Source organism: Ailuropoda melanoleuca, chromosome 15, assembly GCF_002007445.2.
Source record: "Ailuropoda melanoleuca isolate Jingjing chromosome 15, ASM200744v2, whole genome shotgun sequence".
Classification (NCBI taxonomy): domain Eukaryota; kingdom Metazoa; phylum Chordata; class Mammalia; order Carnivora; family Ursidae; genus Ailuropoda; species Ailuropoda melanoleuca.
In genome coordinates, this window is record NC_048232.1 from 15,859,092 (window position 1) to 15,872,601 (window position 13,510).

Below are 13,510 nucleotides of genomic sequence, written 5' to 3' on the forward strand. Positions count from 1 at the left end.
TTATTCTTTTTTCACAAGTGAGGCAAAGTGTACACTTACATTCTTTCTAAACCCTTAAAATCCCTACAGTTGAAAAGGTTGTCCTTGAAGGTTAATTCAAATAAAAATAAAGTTGCTTAGTGGTATATGTAATTTTAACAGCCTAGACATATATTCAAAGAATATTTTCCAATTGTGACATCTACTAGAATATTTTTGTTACACAGCTACTTTATCTCCATCAAAAGTCCTATCAAAGCAAATTACGTCCATGCTTCCCAAAATGGTTATTAATCAAAAACACTGCCTTATAACTTGTAAGAAACAGTGCTCGGGTTCAGGAAATACCAATACATTATTAACACGTTATTAAAATTCTGCATTTACTTTCATTTATAAATATCACATAAATACCACTGGCAAGTATCATAATGTTAAATCATTAAACTAATTTGTAAATATTGACTTAAAAACCTTGGAGCACATGCTGCAAAAACAAAAACTTAGTAAAATTTAAAAAAAAAAAGGTTTTTCCCCCCCAGGTAATACACCCAATTATTTCCTTAATGACCATCACCCACCCAGGAGTTGGTAATAAATACTTGCATAGTTTTTATAGAAAATGTGAAGACAAATAGTGGCAAATACCACATCTCAGGTTATATTCTAAGAAATCATACAATCTGTAGTATTTCAAAAAGTTGTTTATTCTTGTTATTAAAACTTGGACTCAAGTAATCCTGGTTACTCTGGAAAAAGCACCTTGTTCACGGGCATAGTTTAATCATCCTTTTCTACAATCACCTCTCCGTGGAGCACCTTTCTTCTCTGGCGTAACATATGAAAATAGAGTTGTGGGAACACTAATGGAAAAAAGAAAACAAAGGAGGATGCTGTTGACTTTATTTATACTTGAAACCTCTCACACGTAGACACTCTGAGGACAAGCACAGCATCTGCGGCCCCTGCGCTCCCCCCACACACACACACACACTGACAGACCGGAGGCCGGCACACCCCGGTTTCCAGGCTTGCCTGGAACAGCGGTTTTTTGCTGGCGGTTTTTACAAATTGAAGGTTTGTGGTACCTCTGCCTCGAGCAAGTCTCCTGGCACCGTTTCTCCAACAGCAGGTGCTCACTTCGTGTCTCCGTGTCACGTTTTGGCAATTCTCATGATACTGCAACCTTTTGCGTTATTAGTATGGTACTTGTCATGGGGATCTGTGATCAGTGGTAATGACTTGCTGAAAGCTTGGCTGATGGTGAGCATTTATTAGCAATAAAGGATTTTTTAATTAAGGTGTGCACGTGGATGCTATTGCACACTTAACAGACCACAATATAATGTAAACATAACTTTTATATGCACTGGAAAACCAAAAAACATGTGTTTGACTCACTTGAGTGCACTATTAGCTTTAGTGGTCGGAACTGAAGCTGCATTGTCTCTGGGGTATGCCTGCAATGCTGGGGATTCTTTAGCAATGTTAAGTATCTTGATAAATAGGTCTTCATAACGACCCGGAACTCGGTGCGAGAATGTTCCAGCACAAGGAAAGCTGCCCCGCCTGGCCCGCTTCTCTCCAGTCCATCGACTTTCCTGCACCGTGAGGGGTCTCATGAACACATGTGGGTATCTAAGCCCACACAAGCCAGCTTCATCCATTCCCTTCACAAACAGCTGCCCCTCAGCTAACCCTTGATCTCGGAGATGTGTGTACTGGTCACATGGTTTACCCCTCAGGAGAACAGAATGGGGAAGACGTCTACCTGCGCAGTCCCTAGATGCACTCTTGGTGCCATGTGGGTAGCAAATTCCACGGTCCTGGGTTTCTAGAATGTGGTCTAGACGGGAGGGGAGGGCGTGTGTGGAGGAGTAATCAGGATCAGCGGAGGGCCAGAACTGGGCCCTCTAAAACAGGGCCCAGAGCGGGAGCCCCTCTCGAATTTGCTTAAATTATGGTGCTTTGCAGTGTCAGTGCTAGTGGATGAACAAATCAACATCAGCTATAAACAATACAAATGTAAAAATAGTTCTGAGAAAGACGAACGGAAGGATTAAAACCAATTAACCTAATGACCAAAAAAAAAAAGAAAAAAGAAAACCAAAAAACAAAAACAAAAAACCACAAAACCCTCTGAATATCTTGCTTAGGCAACTTTGGTGTACTATTTTTAGAATTTAGCCCAAATGGAGCAAAAATGCACAACAGAGTTTGTGTTTTGTTTTGTTTTTTGGGGGGGATTTGGGTACTACTACCCATCTTGATCAATGTAATCATCATATCACACCAAAGGGCCTAAACATACTCAGGTAAAATATACTTAACGCTAACTGACCGTTTGTTGGCAATACATCTAGAACATTCTGAGTAGTGTAGAAGTATGGGCTTGAGTTCAAACACTAGCCTTATTTACTAGCTGGGTGATTTTTAAGCGATGTCTGTAATGTCCTCCTTGAGATGCCCTCTACTTTGTGATGTCATTTGAAAAATGAAAACTACTAGCACTTCTTTTGAGTGAAGTACTCAGAGTACTGTTAATCCTTTTAACTAACAAATAATTTAATAAACAAAATACAACTAGTTGTGTGACTGCTAATATTAATAATTAAGTAGAAAACATCTCGCTGGCGGACCGCTGCTCCAGCAAGTGGGACCCTCCCAAGACGGTCCTCAGGGTGAACTGAGAAGCTGCCGCTGACTCAGGCCAGAGTCTACACCTCCCAGGACACCTGAACACACGCAGCCAACAGTCACTGGCTTGATGCTTTCAAGCCGTGACCTGCTGGGCCCTGGGTGTCCGTGGAGATGCCTCCGTAGTCATAGGGAAGAGGGGAGCCCGATACCCAAACCTGTAACTCTGATGTGAACGGAAGCAAGCTCTGGTTCCGCTCCAGATATGGCACCACTCAACAGAAGCTGGGGGAGGGGAGCAGAGGGTGCGACCCAGGGCTGCAGGTGACCACCCCCCGGCCCTCCTGACCCGCCCATGGGGGACAATCTGGTGAGAGTCAGGCTGACATGACAGGAGATGAGGGAAAGGGCAACAGCCTGAGCATGCGGTTAAATTTTGATTTTGAAAAAGCTTAAAAGTTGGAGGCCTCAAGGGACTAGCAAGTTTATGCGCCCCCGTTTACATAAAATATTTCATGAAAATTTTTTTTTACATTTTATGTAAATAGCACGTCGATGCAGATTTTAGATGCTGTGAACTTTTTGTATTTCCTTTGTTCCCTCGCTGACACCAGAGTCTCTAATTTTATCGAGAATGGTAAAGAACAGCCTTGCTTTACATCCACATTCCCTGCTACTGACTGTAAATATTTGACCTGAAAACCTACCACTATTGGAGTGGAGTAAAGCTTCACCAATTCACGGCAACTACTGAAAGGTGATGAGAAATTAGTGAAGAGGCTGAATTATTCAAAATGTTTTAAGAAAAGCAGCTTCAGTATTTTCTAGAATTAGAGTGACCCCCACCAGACTAAGAAGTACTGCTAAATAACTTTCCCAAGTGTATGCTCAAGGATTAGACAGAAGTGACCGGACATTTTCTTGGACAAAATGTTTATCTTCAGATACATAATTCTGAATGCTGGCAAATGGTTCACTTGATGTGTGCTCTATCTTTTCTTTTAAAAAAAAAAAAAGGTCATTCAGCTTCTCTTAAATGGTTCTGAGAAGGCAATCATTTGTGTATGAATTTACTTACCTTTTTCCTTATAACTAGGAGAGTCCTTTTTGACTAACTCACTCTTGCATTATTTAAAATTACGAATACACGTGGGGTTGAACAGAGGTTTTGGTGTTTGTAAGCCATCATGTCTCCTTGCTTATTAAACTAGCGGAATCATGATACTTTACAGAAACGTTTGCAGCATACGCTCAAAGTACTAATGACCATATACTTACATGGTATATATGAGGCCATGGTTATAAGAAGAAAATAGTAGTAATCAAAAGAGACATTGTATTTATTAGGAAGTCTTATCGAAAACATTCCCGTCTTCTTCACATACGGTAAGGCGGCATATATCGTAAGCAGCTCACCGACAACTCCGACGGGATATAAGATGATAAAAAAATTGTATCTGGAGAAAGAAAGACCCCAGAGAATTATTTTTCTATAATAATGATTGGATTTGACATCATCGTTCTTTTGCTACTACCGTCCTGAAACTTAAAAAATACTCATATTTATGGCGCCCCTCACAGAAGGAGGCTAATTTTTTTCTACTTTAATCATTTGCTTATAAATTTAATTATCCTCCTTTTTTCTCATAGCAGCTTCCATTTTAGATGGCAAGATCTTAACAAAAGAAGAAGTCAATTTACTTTACAGAACTGAAATAGAGGTATATGTGTTAACAATGTGTATGTATGTACTTTTGTATTGTACGGGATGTAAGTGTTGTAAATACTGTATTGTGAAGTACCTGTAAGTATCATAAGGTATTGTGAAGGTAACTTCTTTGACAGTTGGAATCAAAACTGAGTGGGTTTTTTTCCCTCCAGCTAGTCATTTATTGATCAGGTGTTGTGCTTTAAAAGACCCATTAGGATCCTAATTTTATATCTAAATCTCGAAATTACCAAAGTGGTTCTTGGAGGCATTTGGAAACCCCTGTGGCTACTAATTAAAAGAGAATTAATTATTATTTCAGAAAACTGAAATAATACCACTAAATATATATATTTAGTATATTTAATATATAAATAATACTAAAGTATCAGTAACCACTAATGAAAATATTATCCAAAACTGCTCTCATAACAAAACATTAAAGATGTTTCCAAAATTCCCACATTAAAGGAACAGTTTGCTTAAAACAGCTGAGAAAGTTCTATTCAAAACCCAAAATGACAGTTTGTTCATTTGGGCTGTGGCAAGGTCTCTAACGCACAGTGGCCAGCCATTACTCATGCCTATGCTGAGGGCCAGGTTCTACAAGTCTCTGTGGGCCTCCAGCAGGAAGAGCTTCAAGGAGCCAGGGCAACAACACTTCTCCATTAAAGAAAATCATTTTTCTCCAAGGCAGTTACCACAGAAAAGAAAGGTTAAAATGTTGGTGGAAAAAGACAGAAATCAAATTAATCTGTATTTTGTTTTATCATTTTGTTGGCAATATTTGTAAAGACATGTTAAATTTATCAGTTTGGCAGAAATTTGGAGACAACTTAAAAATCACCTTATTATTGTATGTCAAGGATATATACAGGTAAGAGATGGAGGGGGAACAGAACTATTTGCCAAAATAGATTCAGTGGTAAAAGGAAAGACCGATGATCCTTTTACTGTCCCTGTTTATCCCCTCCTTGTCATAGGTATATCATCTGCTTTCTTACTAGTCTTGTGTAGTTATTTGTACATTATTTAAATCACTCTTTTCCCATCTTAATTTCCTAACTCAGTTTCAAAATCATATAACTGATATTTTATAATCCCTTCCCAAGTAAAACATTCAAACTTATTTACATAGCTTTTAAACATTATGTGACTCTCCAGTGATTTTTCTGGAAGCACTGTTCTTCAACAGAAAAAAGCATACCACTCCTTGAGTAAACTAGTTTTTAAAGCCTTCAGCTTTAAAGATTATTTTTAATGCAATGAGAACAAATTATATAATTTACTTTCTTTGCACTTTAAAAATATTTCATGCCCCCAACTCTGTTAGTTTGGATGGCAGCGTGAGAAATTTAACTACCTATTCAGAAAAAGAATTCCTCATTAAAGATTTTAATTGTTACCTAAAAATTTTTTGAAGGGAATGCATTTTTGGAAATTAAAGTGGAAATTAACATAGAACATAACAACATGTAAGTGCCTATTCAGTGGACTTTTCTGGGAACGCTGCTAAAATGAAGTAGAATTAAAGTATATTCAAACTGTCACAGTAGGCCAGCTATTTATAAATAAGAAGCCATTCCTACCATGAAGTTTTATTTGAGAATGACAACTTCAACATCTGAACATAAATACAAACATTATTTTAGGGTTTTTAATGAGGTTGGCAAATATGTATGGATGATTGGGATCTCTTAAGATTTTTAACGTGAAATATAATTACTCATGATTATGATTAACTGACATGTATTATGCTAACATGTACATTTCAAAGTTGGAAGATCTTATAGTACTTGGTTTAACATTAATGCAACTGACAAAGGATTTCTAAACAGCAAATTTAAACATGTTTTGAACTTTTCCAGCAATTCAAGACATGCAAAATGCATTCCGAAAGGTAGACAAAACATTAAAGACCAGTGTTTTTTGCAAAGAAATTTTACAAATACAGTAAATGAAGAGACTGTATCATGAATTAGTATTTTCAAAGGTGCTGGAGGTCCAGAAGACTGAGGTCATGCAAGACTCAAGATGCACGGAGACGGTTTCTAGGATTAGTCCAGCGACACTCCAAACGGCCAACCGTGTGAAAGGCCCAATTGCTCAAAGTGAAAAAGTGTTCAGTTACAATAAAAATAAAACCAACCTAACATCTAGAAATGGGAGCGCAGCCTTCTTACGAGAGACAATAGGTTTAAGCTCAAATTAGAATTGTAAAGCATTTCAATAAACAAAATGGTAAGCCACAAAATAATGTCTAAAAAGGAGCGAGAGCATATAAAAAAGTCTGAGAGTACATATGTAATTAACAGTGATTATCCTTATGGATGGGGATTGCAAACAATTCAAAAGGTCTTTTTTCCCTTCACTTTGGACTTTTTATATATTACAGAGTTCATTATATTTGAACATGTATAATATATGAGTTATGAAAAAGGAGTAATTACTTAAGAAAAAGCATTAGGCTTTTAATATACGGTGACCGAAAACAAATCTGACACTGGTTGTATGTTACCTTCAAACAAATTAGGAATGTCTTAATATAAATATCAGTTTTAAAAAATAGAAATATGGTGGGGCGCCTGGGTGGCACAGCGGTTAGGCGCCTGCCTTCAGCTCAGGGCATGATCCCGGCGTTATGGGATCGAGCCCCACATCAGGCTCCTCCGCTATGAGCCTGCTTCTTCCTCTCCCACTCCCCCTGCTTGTGTTCCCTCTCTCGCTGCTGTCTCTATCTCTGCTGAATAAATAAATAAAATCTTAAAAAAAAAATAGAAATATGGACATAGCATTGTTCATAATACCTCAAAAGAGGATTTATAATATTGGCAACCTGGGAATGATCTAGATCCAGGCAACAGACAACTGGTCAGCCATACTATGGAATACCGGGCAGCATTAAAAGTTACAACTAGATCTAAATATTCCTGTTCTGATTTAAAAAAAAAAAAACTCCAAGATACAAACAAAAAGCAAATGTAATGTCATTCTATTTATGTTTTTAGAAACTCATGTTTGTGTGTTCACATTTTCCTTAATATGAAAAAGTGTGGATGGGTAAACCCCAAACTTTCTCCCTCCAGGGGAAAGGGAGTGGTCAGGGAGGAGTGTAAATAAAAACTTGCCATGTTGAGTATATATACTTCTGTACTTTTGGGATTTTCTTACAATGAAAACGTATTACTTCTATAGTTGAACAAAAAATTTTTAAAAATGAAAATATCGTCAAACGCTTTTACCTTACCTATGTGGAAGAGACAGATAGGGGACAGACATGTAGGGGATACAGCTATTCTCCCCCAACTGTCTCCTTGCACTTCCCACGACCTGGCATCTCACATATCTGTTAGTTGTTTTATTTTTTTGGTCTCCTATGTCTTGCAAGGACAGAGTTTTTCTTGTGTTCAACCCTGCTTCTCAGGCATGCAGTCAGTACACAACTTGTGTTATTATTGTTGTCACTCTAAGTACGACACAGGGAACAAAAGGAACAAATCTACGCTGGCCTGTGATCTGTTCTTCAAATTGCAGTCTTGTTTTCATAGTGACTTTGTAAAATATCAGCTGCTCAAAGAATTCAAACTTAAAAAAAAAAACAACAGAACATCTTTCACTTTAAAAATTGTTGCTTTAGGACTGATATATATTTCGGGGCACCTGGGTGTTCTGTGAAGCATCTGCCTTCGGCTCGGGTCATAATCCCAGGGTCCTGGGATCCAGTCCCACATTGGGCTCCCCGCTCGGCAGGTAGCCTGCTTCTCCCTCTCCCTGCTGCTCNCGCTCCCCCTACTTGTGCTCTCTCTCTCTGTGTCAAATAAATAAATATCATTCTTTTTAAAAAGGATAGATATATTTAGAACCCTTAAAATATGAATTTTGTCCACATTCCAAAAATACAGCTTAAGTGTGACTTTTAAAAATGTCTGTCTCTGGGGGCGCCTGGGTAGCGCAGTTATTAAGTGTCTGCCTTCGGCTCAGGGCATGATCTTGGCGTTCCGGGATCGAGTCCCACATCGGGCTCTTCCGCTGGGAGCCTGCTTCTTCCTCTCCCACTCCCCTGNTGAATTTTGTCCACATTCCAAAAATACAGCTTAAGTGTGACTTTTAAAAATGTCTGTCTCTGGGGGCGCCTGGGTAGCGCAGNCGTTAAGCGTCTGCCTTCGGCTCAGGGCATGATCTTGGCGTTCCGGGATCAAGTCCCACATCGGGCTCTTCCGCTGGGAGCCTGCTTCTTCCTCTCCCACTCCCCTGCTGTGTTCCCTCTCTCACTGGCTGTCTCTCTGTCACATAAATAAATAAAAAATCTTTAAAAAAATATTAAAAAATAAATAAAAATAAAAATGTCTGTCTCTGCTACTTAAAACACCAAAGAAACTGATATTGTATATATAAGATACTAAAAATTGTGGATACTAGATTTTTAAAATAATTTAAAACATTCAGAAAAAAATGCCATATTTTTGGCACAGAATTTAATTAGTATAATTCAAAAAAAAATTTTATGTTTTGCTTTCAAAGAAAAATGAATGACCAGTTCAGGTTATATAAAGATACTGATGTAACTTGTCTGGCATTGATTTTACTCAAAATATATATTAATGTGATTTTTCTCTGATCATTAAATTAAGCCTTTAGAATTCAAGTTATAGCACTGCTAATAGCCAAAAAAAACAGCATCCTGGCATCGTGGGGCTAAGCCACAAATTTTCCGTCTCTGGTGTTAGCTCAGCACACAAAACACACATGCACCAGTGAGAAACTAAATGGCAAGACATCGCCACCTGGCCCATTTAATGAAGTATGGCAAGTGGTCGAGAAGACTGAATGTGTAGAAGGAATAGCGAGTGATCTCTGTCACAGTCCACGCGACCAGAAAAAGCACCACGCTCTCCTCATTCTGGATCTGCAGAATCACAGAGAAATCCACAGTGTGGTTTTTAACCTTGAACATTTTTCTCCACGAAGATATCTCAGTTACTTACTATGTGTCTTTGATTATAGTGGAATGTCAGGGGTAGACAGAGGCAAGAGAGAAAGCGTAACGCCGTCACCGTTACATAATTCATGACAACACACAAAAATACAAAAATGTCCTAAGCACAGGAATGGTCACATTTCTACTGGTTTCTCTCTCTGGCCTTCGCTCCGGCTGCTAACTTAACCATCCTGGGACAGCATCACCCCCTCAAAACCAATGTGAGAACAATCTGACGCTCCGACTTTCTGGGGGTCCTCTGATGGTACCCATCCTATGGGAGGACTATCTACTGCATCAGTCCACTCGTCTTTTGTCCTGGGACCACCATTGAATTCAGGGCCTCACCGTCTCCATCCAGGCTACTGTAACAGTCTGTCAAACAGCCTCACCACTCTTTATTCTCTCCACGGATGGAAGTCTTCTCTTACACACAAAACAAACAAAAACACATTTGGAAGCAGTGATGTTGTGACTTAAAAGCTTCTTTGGCTCCCCATTGCTTAACAGGAGAGAAGGATCATATTCAAGGTTCTCTACAATCTGAGCTCAGGAATCTCCCCAACTTCATCTGCAATCTCTCAACCTCCCACTACCAGCTCTCTCTCTGGTGACACCAACTTAGTATTATTTCCAGAACATGCTCTGAACGTTTACATCTTAACACATGCTACTCCAATTAGAATGCTATTTATACTTACTCCCTTATTCATTCCCATGGAAAACCCTTCTTCACCCTTTAAGATCTGGCCAAAGCATCACGCCCCCTGGAAAGCTTTTCCCAAACCCCTCCTTTCGCCCCGAGCAGTTATTTGTTCACTTTCCTTGTTCATGTCTGTTTTATAACACTTGCCCATTTGTAGGAGAGTCTGTCTGCCTGACTCTCGTGTATCCATCAGTGCTCTCCTTATACATTCCTTCCTCAGGGAAGCTTGCCTTCCCTCCCTAGGTCAGGCTAAGTCCCCAGGTACATTGTGATACATACTCCTCTCTTATTTCAAAGCACTAACACTAACATAATGAAACAATTACAGTTGACCCCTGAACAATGTGCGGGTTAGCGGCACCAACCCCTGCCATGTAGTCAAAAAACCTGCATATAAGTTTTGACTCTTCCAAAACTTAACAACTAATACTCTACACCATTGACCAGAAACCCTACTGATAACCTATAAACAGCTGATTAACACATATTTTGTATGTTATATGTATTATATATTGTATTCTAACAATAAAGCAAGCTAGAGAAAAGAAAATGTCATTAACAAAATCATAAGAGAAAATACACTTATAGTACTGTACGTATCAGAAAAAATCTATAAAAGGGAAAAAAAAGAAAAAATCTGTGTATGAGTGAACACGTGCAGTTCAAATGTGTGTTGCTCAAGGTCAACTGTATTTGTGCAAGTACGAGTTTACCGTCTCTCCCAATTACAGGATCCGTTAAGGCAGGAACTATAATTGTATTATTAACTGCCAGATCCACAGCATAGTCTCAGGCATAGAGCAAGTGTGCGATTAGTATTTGCTGAATGATTCAACATCTGTATGACTGCCCCCCGCTTCCCAACAACCAGAACGCATATGGCTGGAACTGGCCTATCCACTTATGTAAAGCCAGACATGAGCACGTCTCACGTGTATAGAAGGCACTCAATAAATGTTGGTTGAATTAATTAAAGAGGGGTGGAAAGGCGCCAGGGGGAAACTATTGTTGGAGAAAACTAAATAGTAAGACTAAGACAGAGATCCTTTGGAGGATAAAAAAGAGCAGATGGGTCTTTTTTTCCTCTTGGGGGCTAGCAACCCATTAGATTTTCTCTCACTTCTTTTCCGCAGTTGATGCTGGCCGTGCTGTCTTTTGTCTTCATACTTCCTCAGTCTTCACACTTTGTAGTCCCGGCCCAGCTGTTATACTCATTCACTATCTGGAATAGTCTTTCTTTTATTCTGTTTATGGTGGACTCCTGCTTTTAAACAACACGGCGATCTGAATACAAAGTGTGGCTCTCTGCGCAGCATGCGCTCACTGCTAAGTGCACGGCAGTCACTGGTGAGGGGCCAGGTGGACCGAGGGAGTCGAGTGAAAGACGGTGGTCTGGAGAGGCTAACGTGCAGAGTGGTGAGAGAGCAGAAGGGCAGTGATCTGTCCCTGCACAGATGGGGGCCAGTAAGTCTTGCAGGCAAGGGAAGGGAGTTAAGGTATCATTTCAAGCAGACGAGGGACAAGAAAGGAATCTCAGGAATGGAAAGGAGGCCAGAGATCTGTCCTCAAGTAGACAGGAGACGCCGGAGGCTGTCAGAAGGTCAGAAGGGCCCATCTGGGAAATGTTTCTGTCATAGGTTTAAAAGGCCCAGTGTCTTGACATAGTGAGCATGGTGTTTGTCTGTCTAGAAGGGTTTAAGCCATTAATTAGATTCAGGTCTGTCTCCTGTCATGCCTCAACAAATAATATGCTAATTTCTCCTGAGTTCCTCAGCCCTTCCAACTTCTCATTTAGTCTTCCCCATTTGCTCAGATCTACAGAACTATATTTGCTTTTTATGCCTGTTGCTACAACACTCCATGGTGAATGAGGAAAAATACACCGTTTATACTGGCGACTTCAATACCTAATCAAAAAGACTACACATCAATAGAAAATTTTCAGTTAACTATTTGACAGAATATGAATATTAATTTTTTAAAAACTGGGAAACAACAGAGGAGAATAGATTATGGATATAAACAAGATCATTCTACTAATGCACGAAGTCAATGTACAATCACACGTAAATGCAAACCCAGCCCTTTTTTTGTCTAGTGGTTCTGCTTCCTGAATTATAGCAATGTTAGTATTTTAGATTCCTAGTAATAAAAAAAGCTTTCCTGCAGGATCATGAGGAGAACGTGTTAGTGTCACTTACTGGTTTTATACTGTGAGTAATGAGCCACACCATAAAGATTCTTGAACTCACTTGGACCCCAGCCACAATCACAGAAGTAGGTACAATTCCTTAAAGAGAAAAACAAGTCAACCATTGCCCTAAAGGGAATTTATACTGACAATAAAAATTAAATCAGAAACTCACCAATTAAACAGTGGACTATCTGTAAGCAAATAAAAAAATCACAAGTCAATAGCATGCAACATAAAATAAATCCCTGTGCACACTGGTTTTCTACAAATCCATAGATGATATGTCATCAGCAAAATAAGACTGATTTTGTTCAACAAATAATTTTTCAAATAAATACCCCAACAATAGGAAAACAGCATCATTGAAAACTTACCTCGAGCAAGGCAAATGTCTGGAAAAATTTAAGTGTCTTCTGAATACTTTTGTATAAACCTTTGTGTGTTCCTTTTTCCATATAAAAACGTACCATGGCAATAGCTAGAACCAACCACCTGGAAGAAATAAAAGTATTTTATAAAGTTCTATCAAAATGAATACCAATGATCTTCCTGAAAAGAAATGGCATAATTTATATAGTAATATCTTGTTTTATTATGTTCTCAGTTCATTATTCTATTTAACAAAACCCACAGGAAGAAATGGCATTGTTTTTACATTGACTCTTCAAGGGGATGAGTAGGACATACTGGAGATCAACTAGAATCAAATGTCAAACAACGTCCACTTCAGGTTTGGTTTAAGTGGACAAGACTGAAGAAATTATGTACCCAAATGAGGTTATTATAAAGCATTTCATAATTACATAGATATTTCTTAAGGTAAAAAGCTGTAAGTATGTATGTACTTACACAAATATATATTTACATGTAAGTATAAGTAAAAATCTTTCATAACAATTTATTTTTTTAGAACCTGCACTAAATAATAACAATTGTTGTGCCACAGAAGGCCTACATCTTCCAGGTCAGATATGGGCCTGCTTTCAAAGAGCTTATCTTACAAAAAGGACAAAATTCATATGCCTTCCCTTTTCAACTTCCATTTCTACATGACAGAGAGGATCTGTGCTGTGAATTACCTGCACTTCACACACAAGTTACGGTTGTGGAGACTGGCTTTCTCACCTACACTCAGTCTGCTACAGACACTAATGAGAGTTCATTTTTCCCCAGTTTCTTTCACAATTACAAGAGCACTTGTAAGTTTTAAAGAGTTATGCCATATATAACTTTTTAAAATCTTGAGTAACGCACCCACGGAAATGAGTAGCTACTCCAGGCTTTTTTAATTCGGTGGTCTCCAAAGCG

The 13,510-nt window shown here is 38.8% G+C and overlaps 1 protein-coding gene across 1 annotated transcript; it reads right to left on the reverse strand.

The window, feature by feature from the left end:
* Positions 1 to 663: 663 nt before the first annotated feature.
* Positions 664 to 12,715, reverse strand: HACD1 (3-hydroxyacyl-CoA dehydratase 1). The gene is made up of 6 exons (XM_034643998.1): positions 12,577 to 12,715; positions 12,375 to 12,393; positions 12,210 to 12,298; positions 9,109 to 9,230; positions 3,895 to 4,073; positions 664 to 842 (listed from the first exon to the last, which is right to left on the reverse strand). Exons 1-6 carry the CDS (start codon positions 12,670 to 12,672, stop codon positions 760 to 762), a joined length of 588 nt encoding a protein of 195 aa, XP_034499889.1. The 5' UTR covers positions 12,673 to 12,715; the 3' UTR covers positions 664 to 759.
* Between the last annotated feature and the right edge of the window lie 795 nt (positions 12,716 to 13,510).